Source organism: Hibiscus syriacus, unplaced genomic scaffold (assembly GCF_006381635.1).
Source record: "Hibiscus syriacus cultivar Baekdansim isolate YM2019G1 unplaced genomic scaffold, ASM638163v2 tig00117005_pilon, whole genome shotgun sequence".
Classification (NCBI taxonomy): Eukaryota; Viridiplantae; Streptophyta; class Magnoliopsida; order Malvales; family Malvaceae; genus Hibiscus; species Hibiscus syriacus.
Window position 1 is genome coordinate 2,663,011 of NW_024063519.1, and position 23,083 is coordinate 2,686,093.

Genomic DNA, 23,083 nt, shown 5'->3' on the forward strand with positions numbered 1-23,083 from the left:
TGATCTATAGGATGAAGTGAGAATAGTACACTAACTAGGAGATTTGAATATAAATGATAATAGAACATATAAATAAGCTAGATGGGAAAGATTCATATATTTAAATAAAACTATAACACATGGGTTGTATGATAGAAATTTATGAAGCTATATAAGAAGATTATAGGAGTTATATGAAATTGAATTAAGTAAACAGATTAGATTATATATATATATATAGAAATAATAGAAGTGAGATGTGTTTATAAGTCTGACATAGATGAATATGAATATGAATTATAGGAGTTCTATATGATGTATATTAGGATAAATAGAGATATATATATATATATATATATATATATATATATATATATATAGATATGAAATGAAATGAATTATATGAATACATAATTATGTGATGAAATGGTGGATTACCTGAACATGTGAATATATATATGTCTAAGAGAAGGCATAAGAGTAAGATATAAGCAATGTGACTATAAGTATATGTGCTCTAAGTGATATGACTTATAGGTATTTCTATCATAATGTTACATGATATGTTATGTATGTTAAAGGAATTATGTGATGGTATAAGAATTGATATGAAATATATATGTGAAAACAAGTATATGTTATGAGATAAGACCTATGATTATAAGCTACGTGAAAGTGTTCTAAGTGTTTCTATCTGTTATATGAAGTATATGATCATATGTGAACAAGATATGATGAGTATGTGTACATGAATAAATGTGGTTGGGTGAGAAATGATAGAAATTATATGAAAACATGTATAGGTGAATTAGCTTTGTAATTAGGTAAATATATGAAAAATAATGAATTATGTGATGTGAAAGTAATCTATGTGATTATATGTTATATGAATACAAGAACATGAGATATGTGACATGTGAATTATATGGAAATGATTTACGTGTAAGTGAACTATGTGACTATGTGATAATATAAAAAGAAGCTATGTGATACGTGATATGTGAAAGTGAATTACATGTTTATGTGAATATTTGAAATGAAATAAATGATAATGCCCATGTTATGTGTCATGAGAGCTAGAGGTATAGTTGGCATGCCAAGAGTCGAGGGTCTACGCGGTCCTTCGGGACATATGTATATTCTTTGGAACATGTGTGAAGTCTTGAAAGACACATACTTGACCCCTAGTATATGTATATGATTCTTAAGGAATTCTATGTGGTCCTTATGGACATTATTATATGGCACTACGGTGCAATTCTACGCGGTCCTTCGGGATATATGTATATTCTTTGGAACATGTGTGAAGTCTTGAAAGACACATACTTGATCCCTAGTATATGTATATGATTCTTAAGGAATTCTATGTGGTCCTTATGGACATCATTATATGGCACTACAGTGCAATTCTACGCGACACTTCGGTGCAATTATACGAGCTGTGGTGACAACATTAGTGCACAACCTCTATAGACTCACATATCGATAGTTCTCACATATGTACATGGGCTAATCCAGAGATATGAACAAATATATGTTAGTGGTATGATAAATGCTATAGAAATGATATGATGTTGTGTGTGTATAGTGTTTGATTGAAAAAGTATGTGATTACATGATAAACTGTTAATGATGAATGATGTGTATGTATGTATTTACTGCAATTAATCTGATATGATTCTATATGATACGAAGAATGCATGGAATTGGTATAACATGATAGAACAGAACATGCATGTATTGATATATGTTATAAAGTGCATTATAAGTTGTTATGCCTCACTAAGTCTTCGACTTAGCGTGTGATTGTTTCACACGTAGGTTTCGAGAAGAGTAAAGAGTCATGCGGAGCAAGACAGGTCAGTTTTCCTTACCCAATGTCAGATCAGAAAATATAGGTACTGTATATAGAGTGTAGTTGGCATGTAGTCTAAAGACATAAATTGTATGAACTCTGATATATTTTGTAAACGTTTTGAATAAGTTAAATGTTATCAAAATTTTTAAATTACTCACTATTTTATACGAATAAATGTTTGAAAAGTCAATGTGACACTTCGGACTCGTATCCGGGTTGGATACGGGTTGGGGGTGTTACAGTCCTAGAATATATCGATGATATAATAGCTACCGGACAATCAACAAGCGGGATTAAGAATGTAGTCACGTTATTGAATAATCGTTTTTCTTTAAAGGACCTGGGTGAACTGTTTTATTTCTTGGGTATTAAAGTCAAGCGGTGTGATCATTCCTTACTTCTTAGTCAGAAGAAGTATATTTTGGTACTTCTTGAGAAGTCAAAAATGACCAAGGCTTCGTTTACTTCTACTCCAATGGTGGCTTTCTCAAAGTTGAGCAAGGATGAAGGACAATTGCTTACTGATGCTCGAGAGTTTCGTAGTTTAGTGGAATGACTACTTTATGTGTGCCACAATACTAGGCCTGATATTTCCTTTAGTGTGAACAAGGTAGCTCAATATATGCATGCTCCAAGGGAACATCTGCTTGCTGCTAAACGTATTCTACGTTATCTAGCTGGGACGTTGAACTATGGTCTCGATTTTTTGCCAGGGGAGTTACATATAACAACTTTATCTGATGCCGATTGGGGTGGTTGTATTGATGATAGGCGATCGATGTCTGGTCACTACGTGTTTATGGGAGGAAATCAGGTGTCATGGAGTGCAAAAAAGTAAAAGGTGGTTTCACGGTTGACCATAGAAGCTGAGTATCGAAGCCTTGCTGATGTAGCAGCATAAGTGGCCTAGGTTGATGCATTACTTACTGATTTGGGGGTGCCACAACATAAACAACCAATGATTTGGTGTGACAACACGATTGCGATTGCGTTAAGCACTAATCTAGTGTATCATTCTCAGTCCAAACATGTGGACTTAGATGTGCATTTCGTCTGAGAAAAAGTTGTTGCAAATCAGCTGTGTCTGAGTTATGTTCCAACAGCTCATCAAGTCGCAGATGGCTTTGACCAAACCGTTGTCAAAAACTGTTTTTATTGGTTTTCACGAGAAAGTTAATGTATGTTCGTTTGTTGAAGAAGAGAAGAAGTGGGGAGAATGTTGAAAGATGATATATGTTATTGTACACGTGAAGGTTCATGTATAAGGGTGTTCTAGAAGTTAGTCTGTTAATCTAGTTTGTTAACCTTGAATTCTTAAAAACTTCTTAACAGCTACGTTGTTAGGTTGTTATGAGTAGTTGAATACGTTGTCATTGAGTTCTATAAAAGCATGTCATAGGTTGTACTTGAAGCAAGAATTTTTAGCTGAATAAAGAATATATTTTCTTCATTAATCTACATTATTCAACAACCAAGTAAAAAAATAGGGATTTGGACTAGAAGACCACTAAATTTAGAGAGGGAAGAGAGGTGTACTGAGAGAGCGATGTCGTTTGAAGACGGCTTGGACATCACAGATGAAGCCAGGAAAGGACGAAGAGGATGAAGTGGAAGATGACGTGTCCTGATTGGTGATTGGACGGACCAGATTGGCAGATGGGGGGAGCGGAAGCTTAGCTTCCCTGTCCATAGGCGGATCTCAGCGGCATTTCCGGTCTACGCATGGGAAGCTCTGGTAGAAAGAAGGAACAAAAAGTAAAAGCTTATTTAGGGCAGAAATCGAGGAACGAGGACTGTCGCTTCGGTGGGGTTTTACTTTTTTTGGTATAATAGTAATTTTATCAACTATTTATTTGATAGACTTACTTGATTTAACAGTGTCATGAAAATAATCAAATTGATAATTTTTTAAAATATAAAAGATTAAATCTGTTAAATTGTTTCGAACTTTGACTAAATTATTAGAAAATATATAAATTTCAGAAATTAAATTTATTATTATATCAAATCACATTAAACATTTATTTTAATTTGAAGGACTAATTATCTATTTATAGTAATTGTTCAATTAAATAATTAAATTATAACTTCTAAAAAAATATTCATTTAGCATCAAACACATACACATTATTAAGTGGCACCAGAAGCAGATATAGTTTACCCGACAAAATTATAACATTAATCAAATGATTCAAATCCAACAATTATGACTCATTTTACATCAATGTCGTGTCTAAAGTTCTCATGTTTATAAACATATTCCCTGTAATTATTTCATTCAACGTTCTATTCCATTCCATATATATGGTAACCACGTTAAAGGCTCTTAACTTTTGCAACAGATATGAGAAAAAACTTCACAATTATATTTCAATCCAATTTATGCTAGCCAGTCTTGTACTCTTGTCTGCCATACTAAAAAGAAAAATTCAAGAGATACAGTATAAGTAATTTGCAGAACTTTATGATAAAAAGGATCGAGAAAGCTGTACTACTCCTGCTATAAGTCGAATTAACTATGAAAACAAAAGCTAAAGAATCACGTCAACCCCCTACCTCATATGATCCGTGTATGCAAATCCCACCTACGTCTTACATCCGCACTACTGCAAACAAAACAAAACCTGTATCTTTAGGTAAATCCGATCCGAAACACCGATGTTGGACTACGAACTCAAGGTTGGAGAATCAGCAAGTTGGTTACCAAATCTGCAATTCCCATCTGCCTTGGCAGATCAAGCACTGCAACAATGGCGTGGAACAACCATGAACAGATGGTAAATACAGAAACAATAGCTTCCTTATATATGATCGATGATTGCACTTTAGCGGATGCCATTGATGTATGAGCTTCGCTTATTATCTTGTAGCTCATGGCCGTAATCAAGTACATTTGCACTATCAGTTAGTCTGAATGTTGAATTATTTGAGCTCTGGAGACATGCGCATTCTGGTAAAGGGTACGTGTATATGGAAGTTTTTCTGTTGAATTTTTTAACTCTAGGCACCATCATCCCTTTGCGATCACTTTCTGCAAGCATTACTTTCATTTCTTCCTTGAATGCTTTCCAACTGCAAATGAGAACAGAAATGTTTTATATGTACAAATGACTGAAAGGGTACATTAATGAGTTTTTACCCCAGAAGTGGGGTGGATAATACCTGATACTCATGTCCTGCAGAAGAACCACAAGTTTGCGTTTATCAGGCTTAATAGTCTTTGCATGCCCGAGAAAAAGGAATCTTCGATGGCCCATCAAAAAATGTGGAAAATTTCCACCCTGGGTTGTCACAAACACCTCACTGAACAAGCTTACTGTGTAGTCTAAAGCTGCCAACCTTGAAGAATATCCCTATCAAGGAGTAACAGAGGGTGTTAAACAGGTGTTATAGCTTATAGGCATCTTTAAAGGTTGGTCATTTCCGAGGTCATTCAGCTGACTTATTTGCACAGTCAACTTTCAATTGGGTTAAAGCATTCGCTCACAAGATAATAAACCAAAACAAAACTTAAAAGATGCAGCTGGCTAGGTATTCCACTTTCATAAAAGGTTAATTCCCCTCTAAGTTCTCCGTATATTTACTGTTGCAGAGGCCCTAGAAGTATATTAATAATTTCATTGAAGTATAACTTTTGTACTAAAGCTTTGATACAGGTCATATTCATAAAGTAACATGATAACATGAAGCTAACTGTAAGTGTATTGGTTTGAATGAGTAATAAAAAAACTAGTACTTGTTTTCATCTGAGTAGTCAGTGTGCAGAATTACAGAACTGTTATGACTGAGGTGGGTGTGTGTGTGTGTGGGGGGGGGGGGGGGTTCTCTGCTTCCTTCAAACAAACTCAAGACTTGAAATATAGCAAGAATGGTAGGACAATATTTACCTCGAAAGGAGCAAGTTCATCAGGTGTAGCAAGAGACTCCTTGGTGTAAAGAAGAGGAAACATCTTTCGCAAAGGAGCTAGATGCTTTTCTGCGTCGTAAATTTTCCCTGAGGCTATGTAAATTGAGGTGGTGTTGTCAAATCCCATACCACTTAGCATCAATCCAACCTATGCTGACAGGAAAAACATTGTGCATTTGTGCTATTATTTTCCAAAAAAGGACAAGCATGTACAAAACAGTATTTCTTAGAGAAACACAAAAGAGAAGTTGAAATATGAATAAGCATTCACATTCCCTTGAGAAAAACTTAACCAATTAGAGAAGATGAAACAATTATTATATTATAGCTACTATCATGGTGTGGATTAATGAAACTCTGAAAAAATTTCTTAATCAGCGGAAGGAGGAAAAGAGTGCCTTGGATTTTATTAATAATAAACTTAATACAATAGATTACAAAAACCTAGAACTCCTTGAAGGAGATCGACAACCTAAATAGTTACAACCTTAAAAACAACATAAATATCAACCAATTCCAGCCTTAGCTAGAGCGTCTGCCTCTAGATTAACTGCCCTATTAACCCATCTAATAACACCTTCACAGTCTAAGTTTTCAATAATATCTTTAACAATGTAAGCATAAACAACAGGACATGAAACGAAATCCCTAACCCAGTTAACTGCCACCTTGCAGTCACTTTCAATGATCAACTGATCCTTGAATCTGTGTCGTATAGTGTGAAAGAAAGATAAACCCTTAAGGATAGATTTCAATTCCATCAAAGTAAGAGGACCAGGTCCTGCGGATTCCTTGTCAGTGTCTATGATTGTCCCGTTATCATCTCTCAAAACACCACCTATCCCACTTCTCTTCCAATCAGTAGTAGTAGTAGCATCTACATTTAATTTGATGAAGCCCTTTGGGGGAGGGGACCAATTAATCACAGTTGCAATCGGTTTGGAGTTAGGAGAACAAGAATCCCCTAAGGAAGGATCTGAAATAAACAAATCCTTAGAGATCGAAACCTGTTTGTACTTAGCTAAGTACCATGAAGCTAGCCTGAACCTAGCTAAAAAGAAGAGTTCTGCTTGATCTACTTCCCTCCTTCAAATACAATATAATTTCTGAATTTCCAAATGTCCATAGGACAACCCTGGATAAATGACCATATGGTCGAATTAATCCTCAAATCAGCCCATGCTAGGAGAAATATTTTGCATCAACATGAAAGACAGATTGAATGTTCCAGAACCTAATAAATTTATTCCAAATGCTCCAAACCACCGAACAAGTAAAAAATAAATGGGAGGGTGTCTCATCAAACTGCTTGCAAAAAGGACACAACAAGTCATCTATACCCAACATACCTCTTTTAACAAGAGCTGACTTCACTGCCAGCTTCTGTAGAATAACTTGCCATAAAAATGTCTCCACTCTTGGAGGCAGTAATCCACTCCAAACAACATTCTTCCAGAAATTAATCTTTGATGAACTTGAGGTCCCTGAATAACACTGACTAACACAAGATTTCACAGTAAATACCCCATCTCCAATGCCTTTCCAGACCAGTACGTCAGATGAATCAACCGAAAGGGAAATATTTGAAATAATTGTCATCAATTAGACCACTGCTCATATTCCCAATCATTCAATTCCTTCTTAAATGTATATCCCAAAACCAAATGCCTGAGCTAAAATCACCAAACTCAGATAATTTTCTAGTTTTGTTAAGGAAATGGAAAACAATCTCGGAAAAATGATCTTTAATGGTTGATCCATTGCCCAAATCTTGCCAAAATCGAATGCTACCCCATTGCCAACTTGAAAAGATAGTTGCTTCTAATTTTACAGCAGTAGGGTCTTGTAATGATTGTTCACCACAGATCTCCAAATCCATGAAAATTTGGGTGTAACCTATTGTCAAATAGCAGTAAAGACGAGTCTAAATTGTATTTAGAACAAATCAATTTCTCCATTCCGCATTTCTTTCATTAGCAAACCTCCAAAACCATTTTTCTAATAAAGCTCTGTTACCTTGTCGTTTGGAACCCCCAATCCACTTCGAATTTCGGTTTGCACACATTGGGCCAACCCACCAATGAATCTTGTTTTGACCATTTCCTCCGCCCCATAAGAAGTTGGACATGATAGAATTAATTGACTTGTACACCGAAACCGGAATTTTAAACAATGACAAATAGTATGTAGGAAGCGAGCATAAGACTGAATTAATTAAAACTAACCTCCCTGCAATAGAAAGAGAGGATGCTTCCAACCTGCAACTTGTTGAAACTATGAACCACTGGATCCCATAGGACAGAAGAATTTCTTTGTGCCCACAGACTGTGCCCAATCTCTTATTTCCTCTTCATTCATATTCACCCAAATAGTTTTGACTTCTTTAAGTTCAACTGAGGCCAGATATAACTTCGAAGACTCGAAGTACTCTCTTTACGTTCATAACCTGCTTCTTAGATGCACCACAGAATATTATTAGGTCATCAGCAAATTGAAGGTGGGATAATTTGAAAGTTCCCTTCTCCCTGCTAATAACCATACCTGAAAATAACCCTTCTGAAACAGCCCTACGAATCATGAGATTAAGGAGTTCCCCTACTATGTTAAATAACATAGGAGACAAAGAGCATCCTTGACGAATTCCCTTTGCCATTGGGAATTCCTCTGAAGGAACCCCATTAACCAAAACTGATATAGAAGCTGTTGTGACGCATTTCGAGATCCAACTAATCCATGTAGAACCAAAGCCCATTTTTCTCATTACTCTGAAAAGAATAAGCCAGTCAACTGTGTCATATGCCTTTTTTAAAATCCACTTTAAAAACACAACCCTTTAAACCTTTCTTCCTCCAAAAATCAATTCCTTCATTAGCAATTAATGAGCAGTTCAAAATTTGTCGACCTGGGATGAAAGCAAATTGAGAAGGACTGATAATGTCTGAAATGCAACTCCTTAACCTCCTTGATAGGCACTTAGAAAAAATCTTATATAGCCCACCTACTAAACTTATAGGTCTATAATCATCAAGGCCACCTGCTTTCGAAATCTTTGGAATAAGAGTAATGAATGTATGGTTTACACCATGTTCCCAATCTTTTCCCAAATAGAAATTACGAAAGAATATCATAATATCTTCCTTTAAAATAGGCCATAACCTCTTGAAAAATCCCAAATTTAAACCATCTGGCCCTGGGGCTTTGTTACTATCACAAGACTTCAAGGTTTCCCAAATCTCATCTTCAGAAAATTCTCTCTGTAACAACTGACTTTGATCGAGTGTAATTTTGTTAAAATTCAACTTTATGTCATCAATTTCCAGAGTTGAACGCTCATTGTAAATTTTGAAAAAGTAATCCCTAACTGCTGCCTTTATTGCAATCGGATCCTGAATCGTAATTCTCCCAAAATTCAGTGCATTCAATGCATTTTGCTTCTTTCTAACTGTAGCACAAGTATGAAAGTATCTTGTATTGCGGTCCCCATCTTTAGTCCATTTTGATCTCGAATACTGGAAACCGATCTGCTCCTGAATTTTAAGTAGTTTCCACAATTCTGCTCTGTTAGAGTTCAAATTTGCTATTAATTCTCTGTCTGAAACACCATGCTGATGCTGATCTCTTCTCCCAACCCAGTTCTTGATTGCACCTTTGGCATTCTTCAAAATATTAAAAACACCCGCTTTCCTTTGATTTTTCTTACTGTTTTGAACAGATGACTTAGTCAAGTCCTCAAAACCTTCATCATCCATCAAGTAATTGAATAATTTGAAAGGTTTTATACCCCAATCTACACCCCTATTCTCAAGAGTTATAGCATTGTGATTTGACACAAACCTTCGAAGAATGGACTGAACTATATTCGGGAATGCATCCAAAAACTGACTATCAACAAGAAAACGATCCAGTTTTACAAAGGTTGGATTATCTTGTTTATTAGTCCAAGAAAATCTACCTCCAATCATAGGTAAATCAATAAGACCAGATTGTAGGATAAACTGACTGAAAAGATTCATAGAATTTCTGTTCTGCCAATCTTTTCTTCTTCATACAAGTAAGCATTGAAGTCCCCTCCTACACAAACCGGACAATTCTGACCTCTTAAATAAAGACTTAGTTCTTCAAAAAAACTTGTCTTCTCCTCCACTGAAGGACCATAAACATTGATGAAGCCACAACTGAAATTATTGGCTCGAAATTTACCCGTTATGGCTATAAATCTCCTGCTTACATGCTGATTTTCCAATTCAAAAATATTATTATCCCAACAACACAATAAACCCCCTGAGGATCCGATCGAACTAGATTCAATAACACCTCTGAGTTTGTTTAACCCACTCCTTCTAAAAAATGACGTTTTAATCTTCTCTGTCTTTGTTTCTTGCAGCCATAGAAAAGAAGGATAAATCTTAGAACATAAATTCTGTACAACCCTCTGTTTTTGTTTTTTACCCAAACCCCTAACATTCCATGAGAAAATGATTAATTTTGTATTCATCATTGAAAATAAATGTCGATCTCCTTTAATGACCCCAATCAAACTAATCACCTCCTCCAAGATCACCTTGAATGGTACCTATCGATACTCTCTCTAGGCTTATGATTTTTTCTAGAAAGGCTTCTTTTCCTTCCTTGAAAGACACCCCCAAGAGCTTACTAACCTCCCATGTAGCTAAAACTTCTTCCAAAAGATTTGAAAATGCTGGAGAGGAGGCTATATCAATGCTCACATGATCTAGTGCTTCCCTTGTCAAAATTCTTTTGGCTCTTCTGATCAGCAAACCAGATTTGAAATTAGAGCATTCTCCTTCTGAAAAACATCCTTCAATCTCCCTATCCTCAATTTCGTTCAATGAGGCTCCAACAATAACAGATTCTTGTTTCTCATTTGAAGTCAAGACTGCATTAGAACAAATCTGTAGAGAAGTATTAAGATCCACCTGTTCCCCTCCCTGACTAACTATGATTTCCTCATAATCTGGCATGAACTTTAGAATATTCGTACCAGTGTATCCTGTTCCTCGATCTCTTATAGACCCTTTTAAAATTACACATACTTCTAGTTTCTTGCAGGTCTGATTGAGTTGTAGACAACCTCTTGGAACGATTTAGATTTCTGCGCCTAACGTTATTACCGGAAGAAATAGAACTGGATTTAATCAGCCTTAATTCTGCTTCAATACCTTCTTTTCCAATACCAGCAGACTGTTCTCCATTTTGGCAAGTCTCCATCACTTTGATTATTCTGCTATCATTTTCTGGAGAATTATGTTTCTGAACCATTTCCCCAAACTGGTTAATTTGGATTGAAGGTCCAGAAGGAATAACCTTAAAGTCTCGTAGCCCAGGCTGCCCAAAATCCTCAGATTGGGCCAGTGATCCATCAACCGAAAAATTTGAATTTCTAATACCTAAACCGGCAAACTCCCCCACATTTATACTCCCAATGTTATGACTTTCTGACTGCCACAATTAGAGACTTTTCTGAGGGAGGAAAGTCTTGGAGGCTATTTTTCCTTACCTGCTCCTTCAGATCCTGAAAATGCTCCCTTATCGAACCAATTGTCAACTCTCATCCGATTTTCTATTGCTGCACGTGCTGCAACTTTCTGTCTTTCCGAAAGTAGGCTGTCTTCTTCATCAACAGACTGCAACTCTTCAAAAAAACCTCCATCGGAACCTCCACCGGAACATCACTGAAAAATGAACTTGAAAACTCGCTTGCCGATCCAATCTTTATACTAACTTTAAAGGATCTTCCATGTGAGGCAATCGTGGTAGCTTCCGGAACAGCGAAAGGGCTTGTCACCCTCGATAAAAATCTTGCCAATGTGAGGTCTTCTCTATATCTTGTCGCATCGTGTATGTCAACCAGTGTTCCCCATCTTCCTACTACCTTCTCGAAAAAAGATACATTCTAGCAAAACAAAGGAACCCCAAATAATTCCACCAGACAGAAGGTCATTGGGACACCCTCATCATTCAATAATAGTTCCAGTCGGTCGAACCAAGATTCATAAGCTCCTTCCTATTCATCCAAATATCCATCATCTCCTCGGTTGAGTTAAACACTATGACGCAAGAGTTCCATACATGGCCCCAACGAGCAATTTGGATATCAATACCATCTTTAGCTAGAGCCTTCTTAATCAACTCAATCTGTAATGATTGTTTAACGATTCCTGTTAAAGACCTTTTAACCTAACTTGAACTTTCCGATGGAATATACATTTGTAAAATGTTTTTCTTAGCTATCTCCCTGTGAGAAACATCTGAAAACATATCCTTATTCCCCATAGCACTTCTATTTGACAGCAAAGCATCTTTGTAAGTTCTGGCATCCCTAATACTTCTGTTAGAGTTATCCACCTCGTTAGACTTTGAAGTATCTGCAGAATCCTGACTGGAAACCTTCTTTGAGCATGTTCATCCCCACTACCCTTGATCGAGATACCTTATATCTTGCAAGACTCACTGAAATCAACCTCCCATCTATCAATATACCATTTAAGGCTTCAACAGCCTTCTTCAAACCAATCTCACTCTTAAAATGAACAAAAGCAAAAGTGGAGAATTTGTATTTTGGATTTCTTGTTTCTTTAGGAATAAACACTCTAAAAATTGGACCATGGACTAGGAAAATTTCCCTTAAAGAACAACGAGAAACCCTCCTACTAAGGTTGTCGACGAACACCGTCCAAACCTCATCGGAAACTAACTTTTCTTTCAACTTCTCTCTCTCTACGTTTTTCTCTCTCTCACTCATTGTGGCTCTCTGGCTATGTTACCAGAAGTAGAGATTTCTTTTAGGTTTGATGAAAAAGACAATACATTGAATAACTGAGATATGAGAAAAATTCAAATCTAAATGTATTCAACTTCAACTCAACCAGCAGCAAAGGAAAAGGTAAGACTTCTTGTCCCCTCCATACGGATTTCAAGAAACTAAGAAATTCAAAATTAAATGCACCAATAACAAGATACTATCATTTTCTCACTTTTAGCATTTACAAAGATATTAAGGAAGAAAAATCTGGTCAAACGCTACTTAGTAGTCAATATAGGAAAGATATCCACATAATAGAAACATAAGTTATACCAAGAAATATAGGAGAGTATATGACATAAGAAAGCCTAATCATAACTGAACCGTTATGGACTGTTTTTTTTTTTCAACTATTTTTTTTTGTTGATAGAAATTGGATATGCCTCGTTAAAAACCCTCTTCTTGACCTCCATGTTACAACAATAACATGAAGGGCATGGGAAGGAGGAAAAGAGTGCCTAAAAATTCATAAATACCAGAATAATACATATCCATCCTAAGAAGTTCTGTTACAACATAAAACTTAAAAACCAAACACAGAACATAAAAACCAGCTCAATAATTGTGCAACCTAGCCAATAATCTAATATTCATCCTATTCCTTCTTTAGCTCGTTTATCCGCTTCACAATTAGCAGCTCTCAAAATATGCCTAACAATTACCCCTCTACTCTCCACTAATGCAGCAATGTCTTTCACCAACGGCTGGAACATAGGAGTACATACACCCGGATTTTTAATCCATTTCAGTGCATTAAGGGAATCTGATTCCAATATGACCCTTGGAAATGAAACCAAAGATTTCTCCTCAATATACATCAGCCCTCTTTTTATAGCTAATAGCTCTGAAAGAATAGGAGGACCCCCCCAATCCTTTCGGAAAACGAACCCTGCTGCAACCCTTGAGCATCCCTTAATAATCCACCAATGCCTCCTTTATCCCACTCCTTAGACATCGCACCATCAACATTTAATTTAACGTAACCCAAGGGAGGAGCAGTCCAACACGAGGAAGAAATAGAATCCTTCTTCATTCTTACCCCCAAATCAACTATTTTAATATCACCCACTAGAGAATCAAAATTTATCTGCACATCATTGAATCTCGCGACAAACCATGATGCAATTCTAAAACGAACAAAGAAGAACAATAACGGGCCATCCACCTTTCCTTTCCCAAAAATAATATCATTTCTACACTTCCAAACTGTCCAAAGCACCGCCCTAGGGATGAACTTCCAAATGGTGGATTTCGGGATTAAATCATTCCAAACGATTATGAAATCCAACAAAGTCTGAGGTGGCACAAAAGATACATTCCAAGATGACAAGAATCTATACCACAAGCCGCTGACAACCTCACAATGAACAAATAGGTGAGAAACCGACTCCACACACTTACCACACAAAGGACATAACGAGTCTTCAATCCCTGAAACTCCTCGCTTTATCAATTCCTCTCCAACTGCCACTCTCTGATGAGCAGCCTGCCAAACAAAAGTTTCGACTCGAGGAGGAGCAACCCCTGTCCATACAATATTGTCCCAAGTACCATCATCTTCCTCATTACTAGCCCAATCAAAATAGCACTTCACACAAGATTTAGCTGAAAAACAACCCTCCTCATTCCCTGTCCAGACCCAACAATCATCTTGCAAAGATGATAGAGAGGTAGAACTCAACAATGACATAAGCTGCATCCACTGTTCAACCTCCCAGTCCACCAAATTCCTCCTTAATTTAATGTCCCAGAAGCACCCTGAAGAAGAATTTTCCATGAATTCTGCAACTTTGCCCCCTTTATTCAGTGATAGAACAAAGATCCTTGGGAACCTAACTTTTAAAGGGAACGAACCCAACCAAGAATCATGCCAAAATTGCACTGTCTCTCCATTCCCCATCTTTAAACACAAATTCTTCCTTATACAGTCCCCAAAATCATCATTAGAAAAGAAATTATTAATTATTCCTTTCCAAATCCAAGATGCCCGATTAGACAAAGAATTCGTAATTAAGCATGTATTAAAGTCTAAATTATACACGCAACAAGCTAAATAACTAAATAGACTTTTCGTTTTTAAATAAGAATAGGAGGTATACAACTTCAAAGTTCAAAATGACTTTCTTACCCCTTCAGCACCACAAACTAAATAACTGCTAAACACAAACATAACAAGCCAATGACATACCGCTATAGGAGCAATAGCACAGTAGCCTTTGCTTTAAATGGTATGGTTCTAGGTCCCCCCAAAAATTACAGAGAAATATTTAAACAAACCATAGTTGGAGAAAGAAACAAAAAGATTTGAACTTTTATTAGGTACCTCCATAGGGGTTAGAGGACATTTTCCTTCTACTCGATTGAGAGCAGGTACAATGACGCGATCTTTTCGTTTAAACTTCCCCTTCCACCCTTTTTCTCTAAAAGAATCCATGTTGAATTTTTCTGCCTCCCCTCCATCATACACACAGCATGAGAAGGCTACCATATCCTAAAAATTGGGTAGGCAATTAGTTGCCATATTATTTTCCTCAGGAAAATGAATAGTTTGCTTTAAAAGAGGTAAAACAGGGATTAGCACCATACCTGCTCAAACCTCAGGTGGACAGAGACATATTTTCCTCCAGTCATCGAGCTCCTGCCAATCATCCTAGTGACTAGTTTCTCAGCAAGTGAAGATATAGGTGGAGCGAATTTCAATGCTTTGTAATTGGCTACACATCTTAGCAATTGAATATGAGATGGGACATTCATTGTCAATCTATTAGCAAATGGTGCGATGCGGATAACCCTGCATTCAAAGAATTTTGATTAAATAACAAGACCTAAAGTTGTTAAATAGATGGAGAAAGAAGTTGCTTGTTTTCTATCAAACAATCTGCTCACTTCAATTCACAACTTGCTAATACAATTAATGTTTCATTGGCAAAAAGAGAATAAAAGAAACCTTCTTTTTGTTATTAATGACAACATTAGATGCAGAAGATACAATAGGGCACATACCCTTGATCCCTCAAAATGGGAAGAAGAACTCCCAAATAATAATTTACAGAAGCCCATGCTTGGACACGGAAATTTGGAATATTGGAAAGGTTGCGATCATAACTTTCCATCAATGCTTCAGGTAACTCCCTAACCACATTTACATAACCTTTAAGGTTGTTGATGAAGTGATCCTCATCATATATATCCCCAAACTGACTGCAAAACAGTTGAGTTTTCAAGAATTGGGTTTCTTAAATATCCTTTAGTTAAATCTTAAGATAACTGATCAAAGACAGTCTACCTGGGATCTCTCCAAACACTGTTGAGTTCAAACTGAGGAATAACTAGTATTGCATTCAAGAGTCCAGCTACAGCCACTGCATTGCATATCTAAGAACAAAGAAATGACAACACTTAAAATTCATATGACGAAGAAAATATTTTTGATAATTGGGGGAGGGGGCAGGTTTCAAACCCTGGACAGGTGCCAATGCCACTAAACCATTAGGACAATGGGGTTATCAGCAAATGACAATAAATAATTTGACAAACACATAAGAAGTATAAAACAATTATCTTGTATGTGCACATAGGAGAACCAAATGTGTAATCAAATAGTGAAATCAAGCATGTTTGTCAAGTTTTTTTAGTATACCAAAACAAAACAAAATGTAGGAATCTAGTAAAATACGATAATAGCGTACCGCAGAACGCTGCTGGTTAAGGCCACCATTGGCATCAATGATCAGGTAACACTAGAACCAGGAGACTCTGAAATTGGAAAACTATTACATTATCAAGTGAACAAAAGCCCATTTCCTCTCTCACAAGCATTTGCTTAATAAAAAAACTAGAGATCAACAAAGACAATAAAGCGTCTGCAAGGTGGAATAGGATGAAGTCTAATGACCGATTTTCTCAATGACCAGAAAACATAAAACTTAAAAACAGAGGTAACAAATTTTATGTTCAACCTGCCCTTGTTATCCCTAACATGTATGTATGAATAGCTCATGCACAACTGCTTCTGAACTCCAACATTAACCATTCTTAGAAGAAACTAAAGTATCATAGAAATTCGAGAGGAGCAATCTCAGTAAGAATTACCCATTATGCTAGTTCTGTACATGAACTGATTTCTAGCCGTCGAATTTGGGCAAGGTTTCTGTACTTTCACCCTTCTTTTGTGTTTCCACACAGAGGACAACTGCAGCAAGAAGAAGCACATTATCTCAGCTTATTGCAGAAATATCTCATATTTAGCTGCTAATTAAATGGACTGAAACCTGAAGGAGAAAAGCCAAGGCAACATGGCTCATTTATTTTTGAATTGATCTCTTATTTAGCAGGGCTTTCTGTGTTGATCGTTGATACAACAAAATAAAGAATGTCAAATTAGTTACATCTAAGTCACTATCTTATTATGGTCATTTCAAACACATGCATGATTTTGACATCTCTGTTCTATGTTGTAACTAACAGTAGCCAAATATAATAGAAGCTTAAGTGGAGAAAAGATAAAGATGTTTGATTTTAGACACCAGCAATATACACATATTAAAATTTCTTATCAACATCATTTTCCAAGTGGAAAGTTCAAAACTCCAATAATACCTGTCTTCTAAATCCTTTCTTATCCCCGTCAAGCTTCTTTGCTTTCTCATTCCATGACCAATTTCCATATAGTACCGGTTTCGACTTTGTCCAAGAAGCAAATTAATTTTAAAATAAACTGTCTTATTTCTACACAGCAACCAATTAGAAAAGAGAACACTCAAATAAGGACTAGCGACAAACCGATCGAATAACGCAAATCGAAACCCTTAAGTGAAAAGAATTATGATTTAAAAAAACACCCATTCTAACTATAAGCCAAAATTGTGAAAGAAACCCCAGTTTTTACTTCACATAAAAGCACAACATTAACATGATGCAGAAGAAGTAGCAAAAGCATTTTATACTCACTAGTAAAGGGAAAAGTAGCAAGATGCAGAAGAAGAAGAAGACCTGAAGAGCAGAAGAATTATCAAAGCGAATATCATCCCAAAGTCTTTGAAAATTCTCATAGCTACGATACACTGATCCAGGAACAGTAGCGTAGCCCAAAAGCCCAGAAAACGGACCGACACACATTAACAAGCCGGAAACGTACAGAAGTGGCAGCAGCAACAAGTACCGGAGATTACGCCGGAAGTTGAGGCCGGACCCAAGGCTTTCACGGCGGACGAAAGATTTGGTCTTGGAACGCAGCCGACGGCGGCACTGCGACAGAGTAGGTGTAAGACGAGGCTTGGGCGGCGAAGGAGGTGGACTAGGAGAGTTGTTGCTCCCGTTACTCACATCGCTGCTGTAGCCATTGCTGCAACAATTGTTGTTGCTCTTAGGCTTCATTGAAATGGCAATGTGAGCTACCATGTAAACTGAATCCCAAGAGAAGAACAAAATCAAAGCTGATTTCTTTTTCCTGTTTGGTTTTTTGTGGAGATTTTGAAGCTATTTCAGTGAACCTGGGAAGAGTGTGGACTGATCTCAGGAGTTGTTCTCTGAAAATGAAAATGAAAAGAAAGTTTCTGTTTTTAATTAATTTTGGTTTGTTCTGTTGTTTTCCACTGAGATCACACAGAGAAAAGCTTGGCTTCTTTATTTGGCGTGGCTTCGACTGAGCCGATTTGATTTTATATGGAAGCACTTGGCTGCGCAATTTGAGTATATCAACTGATTATAATGTTAAATTAGCTTACTTTTTTTCATATGTAACGTGGGTAAGAGAGGTATGATAATAAGTTGCCCCTAATGTCAGTTTAAGAGCAGTTTTTGTGAGAGACTTTCGAATTATGAAATGCCTACGATCATAAAATTAAGAGCCTTGTACTCTATCAACTGACCTGGACGGGCATTTCAATTATAATGTTAATCTTGTATAAATTAATTCACTATTTCGACCAAATATTTTAATTTTTCGCACAGTATTATCCGTTGAAATTTAAATTCGCCCGATTAATTTTCACAACAGTATTAATTACTATCGGTGTGTAGTAATTAAAGTGACACCTATAAAATACAATATTAGCGGCTTTTAATTCATAAAAAGTGACCTCAAACGTCTATTGATCGCACACATCTACTTAAATTATACGTCAATAATATCTTTAACTTTTTTGTTCGTTAACTAACAATCTTATCGATAATATCTTTAACTTCATTGTTAGTTAACTAACAATCTTATCAATAATATCTTTAACTTCATTTTTCGTTAACCAACAATCTTGCACACCAAGTACAAAATAAGCGAAAAAGCTAGTCATTTTCTTCCTTCTCCTCTCTTTTTCTTTTTTCTTATTTACAATTTATGTTAATTTTAGAGATCAATTTAATTTTTTCTTTTTTAATTTTGATTAACCAACGACGGCATTGTTTTTGATGTTGGTTGTCGCACTGCTCACCGCTTGCCTTTTTTCTTTTTAGCTTTTTATTAAAAATACTTATGTCTTTGTGACATGTTTTCTGTCTTTATGACACGTTTTTCTCTGTCTTTTGGTAGCTTACGGTTTTTTTGTCGTTGTTTTTGTTTATCATTTTTTCTCAAGATTAAATTTGACATTGTCACTACTGATCAAGATGGCGTTAATTTGTTATCATGCTGATCTTCCCTGCTTTGGACCATTGGATTGATTTGGATACACGTTTTGCGTTCGTGATAGTTTTCTCACGTCGCTTGACTATGATTTGTGATTTGTCGATGGTCTTCAGTAGCTTCATCTCCTTTTGTGGTTCGTTTGTCGACGCTAGGGGTGTAAACAAGCCGAATCGAGCTCGAGTATTGCTGAGCTCGACTCGAAAACTCTGAAATGGAGCTCGATTCGACTCGAAAACTCGCAAGCTTAAAATTTTCAAGCTCGACTCGAACTCTAAATCCTGAACTGAAGCTCATGAGCAGCTCGAAAAGACTCGAAATGAAAAAACAAATCTTAAACTTAACTCGATTGAAGCCTCAAACTCGAACATGAACCTTAAATATATGAAAATTTTACTGTATTTCTATTAAAAAAATCAATACATAAATGTTAATATTATTAATAATTTATTTTTAAAAACTAAAATCTTAATATATTATATTTTCGAGCTGCTCACGAGCTTTTCGAGTCGAATATCAAGTAGCTCGTTTCGGCTCGTTAAGAACTCGGGTCGAGCTCGAGTCGATTCCATTCGATCCGAGTATTTATCGAGCCTTGATCGAGTCGATCTCGAGTAGCTCGCAATCTGTCTCGTCTCATTTACAGCCCTAGTCGACGCAATAAAATTTGTTCGTATCTTTATTTTGTTTGAAGCATTGGTTAGATTTTTTTCAGTCTTTTCTTTTTTTGGTTCTTGTGTGATCTATGTGGCTAATTTTTGTATCAATGGTTATAGGAAAATATTCTAATTATAATTTAGTTTATGTTTACGGTTATACTTTTAAATTTTCATTGCAATTCTAGATATTTTCTATTTTTAATAAAACTATTGAATTTCTATAAAAAAAAAAACTTGCACAAAACATTTAATTGAGTTAGAAAAAATAGTTAATTAATATAAAAATAGTTTATTTAATATAATAAAAACATTATTTAATACGCTTCTAGTATTTATATTTTACGTCATGATGCATAGTTAATGGCAAAACTTTCGAGATAATGTTCTGGAAAAAATTAATTCACGAGATAAAGCACTCCGAAGATTAATTGCTCAAATAAGGTGAAATCCACAATGTTGGCCGTAGGTCGCCATGTCTTCCCGGCGAGCTACAAGAGATTGCATGTGCCATGCACGTCCCAACACGCTGGGCATCCGAGGCCATCCGACCGAGGCCATCCGAAAGCATCCGAGAGCATCCGAGGCCATCCGACCGAGGCCATCCGAACGAGCTATGCGAGGGCATCCGAGGGAAACCGAGCGAGCTATGCGAGGGAATCCGAGGGCAACCGAGCGAGGGTAGGTCGCCCTCAGATTCCCTCGCATAGCTCGCTCGGTTTCCCTCGGATGCCCTTGCATAGCTCGTTCGGATGGCCTCGGTCGGATGGCCTCGGTCGGATGGCCTCGGATGCTCTCGGATGGCCTCGGATGCTTTCGGATGGCCTCGGTCGGATGGCCTCGGATGCCCAGCGTGTTGGGACGTGCATGGAACATGCAATCTCTTGTAGATCGCCGGGAAGACATGGCGACCTAGTAGGTCGCCCGGAAGGCATGGCCTCGGTCGAATGGCCTCGGATGCCCAGCGTGTTGGGACGTGCATGTCACATGCAATCTCTTGTAGCTCGCCGGGAAGACATGGCGACCTACGGCCAACATTGTGGATTTCACCTTATTTGAGCAATTAATCTTCGGAGTGCTTTATCTCGTGAATTAATTTTTTCCAGAACATTATCTCGAAAGTTTTGCCAAAAATATATGGTATTTTTGTAGTGTTTGAGAAATTATAATTTTCATCGTTAATATACTAATTACAAACTCATATTCTAAAAATCAACATATAGTCAAATATCAAACTATAGGATAGGTAGTGACTTTAACTCTTTAAAATGGGAAAAAAAATCTCGTCTTGTCGGACGCATTGCGCTTGCTAAAGTGATTTTACGCTTGTCGGACGTACTACGTTTGTTAAGAAGGTTTTACAGATTATCCCAATGAATGTTATACAATCTACTTAACTGCCAAAAAGAATTTATAAGGAGATGGAGAATATCATTTGGAGATTTGTGTGGGTACCTAACAATGGGAAGACTGACGTTTTCCTTGTTCGGTGGAATACTGTTCAGAAACCGATTAATAACGGCGGGTTGGGACTTCATAATATAAAGCACTAGATAGGATTTTATCTCATTTCGCAACCTAGAAAATTGAAGGTCCAAGTTATCCGAGCCAAGTATCACTGGGATGACCCTATCCATTCACTCTTGACAACAATAATGGTTCTAGACTATGGAAGGGTCTTAGTGTGTTTGGAATGACTTTTTTGAGTGTATCTCTTGGAATATCTGGGATGGGTGTGGAACGGATTTTTGGTACGACCATTTGTTAGATGGCGAAGATCGACTCATCTTCTTCTATAAATGGTATGTATCTCCTGCTCCATTGTCGGTTTATGCGATGACTAGTCCCTCATGATCTTGGGACTGGAATCAGTTATCAAATGTTTTTCCTGAGCATATAGTTAAACGTATTGCATCTATGCAGTCGCCCCAACCTCGCTTAGGTCATGACTTGCCCGACTGATGATGGGAATCCGATAGAAGGTATTCCACAAAATCTGTGTACAGTTTCCTAATGAACCAGGAGCTGGGGGAGAGTGCTATAAACTGGAAAAAGCTTTGGAGGTTAGAGGTGCCACAAAGAATTAAAGTATTCGTTTGGTTAGTGATTCAAGATCGTCTGTTAATGAATGTTGAACGAAATTGTCGCCTCATGTCAACTTCGATGGACTGTGCAATATGTTATGGAGGTCGAGAAATGCGGATCATGTTTTGAGGCACTGTAAATTGACGAGGGATGTTTGGCCTATGGTAGTTCGAGCGAACATTTTGAATGGGTTCTTAACTATGCCTTATGCGGATTGGTCCAAAACAAATCTTCATTCGTATGGCTCTTTAGCCATTGACGGGATGAGTCGGAATATAATGTTCGCTGTTATTTGTTGGCAACTTTGGAAACAGAAACGTAGTTTGATTCTTGACCCCAACTACATACAAAAGGATGACTTTCTCGCTCGTTGCAATCGGTTAACTGATGAATTTTCTTCAGCTACATCCAGTGACGGATCCAGAAATTTATGAATGAGGTCCAAAATTTTAATTTTAATTTTTTAAAAATAATGGGGTGCAAAATTTTTTATTTTTTCCATTTTTTCTTTAACATATTATATTAAATTTAACTTTTTTTCCTAAATAATGAGGATGCATTTGACCCCTAGGGGCTTAGTGCATCCGCCCCTTTCTTTAACATATTATACTAAATTTAACTTTTTTTCCTAAATAATGAGGATGCATTTGACCCCTAGGGGCTTAGTGCATCCGCCCCTGGCTACATCGGTGATCGTCGTTGGATAATAGCATGGCAAGGAATGGTTTGGTATGGACTCGACCGAAGGATGGATAGGTCAAAGCTAATGCTGATGGTGCAGTTAGAAGTAACGATAATATGGCGGCTGCTGCTACATGATTCAAAAGGTCTTGAATATATGTTTTTTCTCATAGTATAAGACGTTGCTATGTTCTTATTGCTGGGTTGTGGGATGTTCCTGATATCCTACTAAGTGTTTGGAAGTTAGGATATCGTCGTGTAGACTTAGAAGAAGTAACGAGGATTTGGTATCGCTCATCTGATGCTCTAGCTCGGAATGCGTTGGTTGTTGCTATTTATGATCTTCGAGACCGAGGCTGGATTACGAAAATATGCCATGTGCCACGTGAACAGAGCACTGCTGCTAATTATTTTGCTGGTTGGAGTCGGGCTAAACCAGTTGGAATTGTCGAGTTGGTTGAACCGTTAAGAGATT

General features: G+C 36.9%; 1 protein-coding gene across 1 annotated transcript; it reads right to left on the reverse strand.

Moving 5' to 3' along the window:
* Nucleotides 1–4,182: 4,182 nt before the first annotated feature.
* Nucleotides 4,183–18,159, reverse strand: LOC120194885 (O-fucosyltransferase 10-like). Its single transcript, XM_039197061.1, is given in 11 exon segments — nucleotides 4,183–4,909; nucleotides 5,000–5,190; nucleotides 5,725–5,892; nucleotides 14,891–15,058; nucleotides 15,154–15,358; nucleotides 15,571–15,768; nucleotides 15,854–15,942; nucleotides 16,257–16,306; nucleotides 16,309–16,323; nucleotides 16,660–16,759; nucleotides 17,560–18,159. Coding segments are annotated over 11 exon segments (1,839 nt in total). The 5' UTR covers nucleotides 17,968–18,159; the 3' UTR covers nucleotides 4,183–4,662.
* Nucleotides 18,160–23,083: the final 4,924 nt, after the last annotated feature.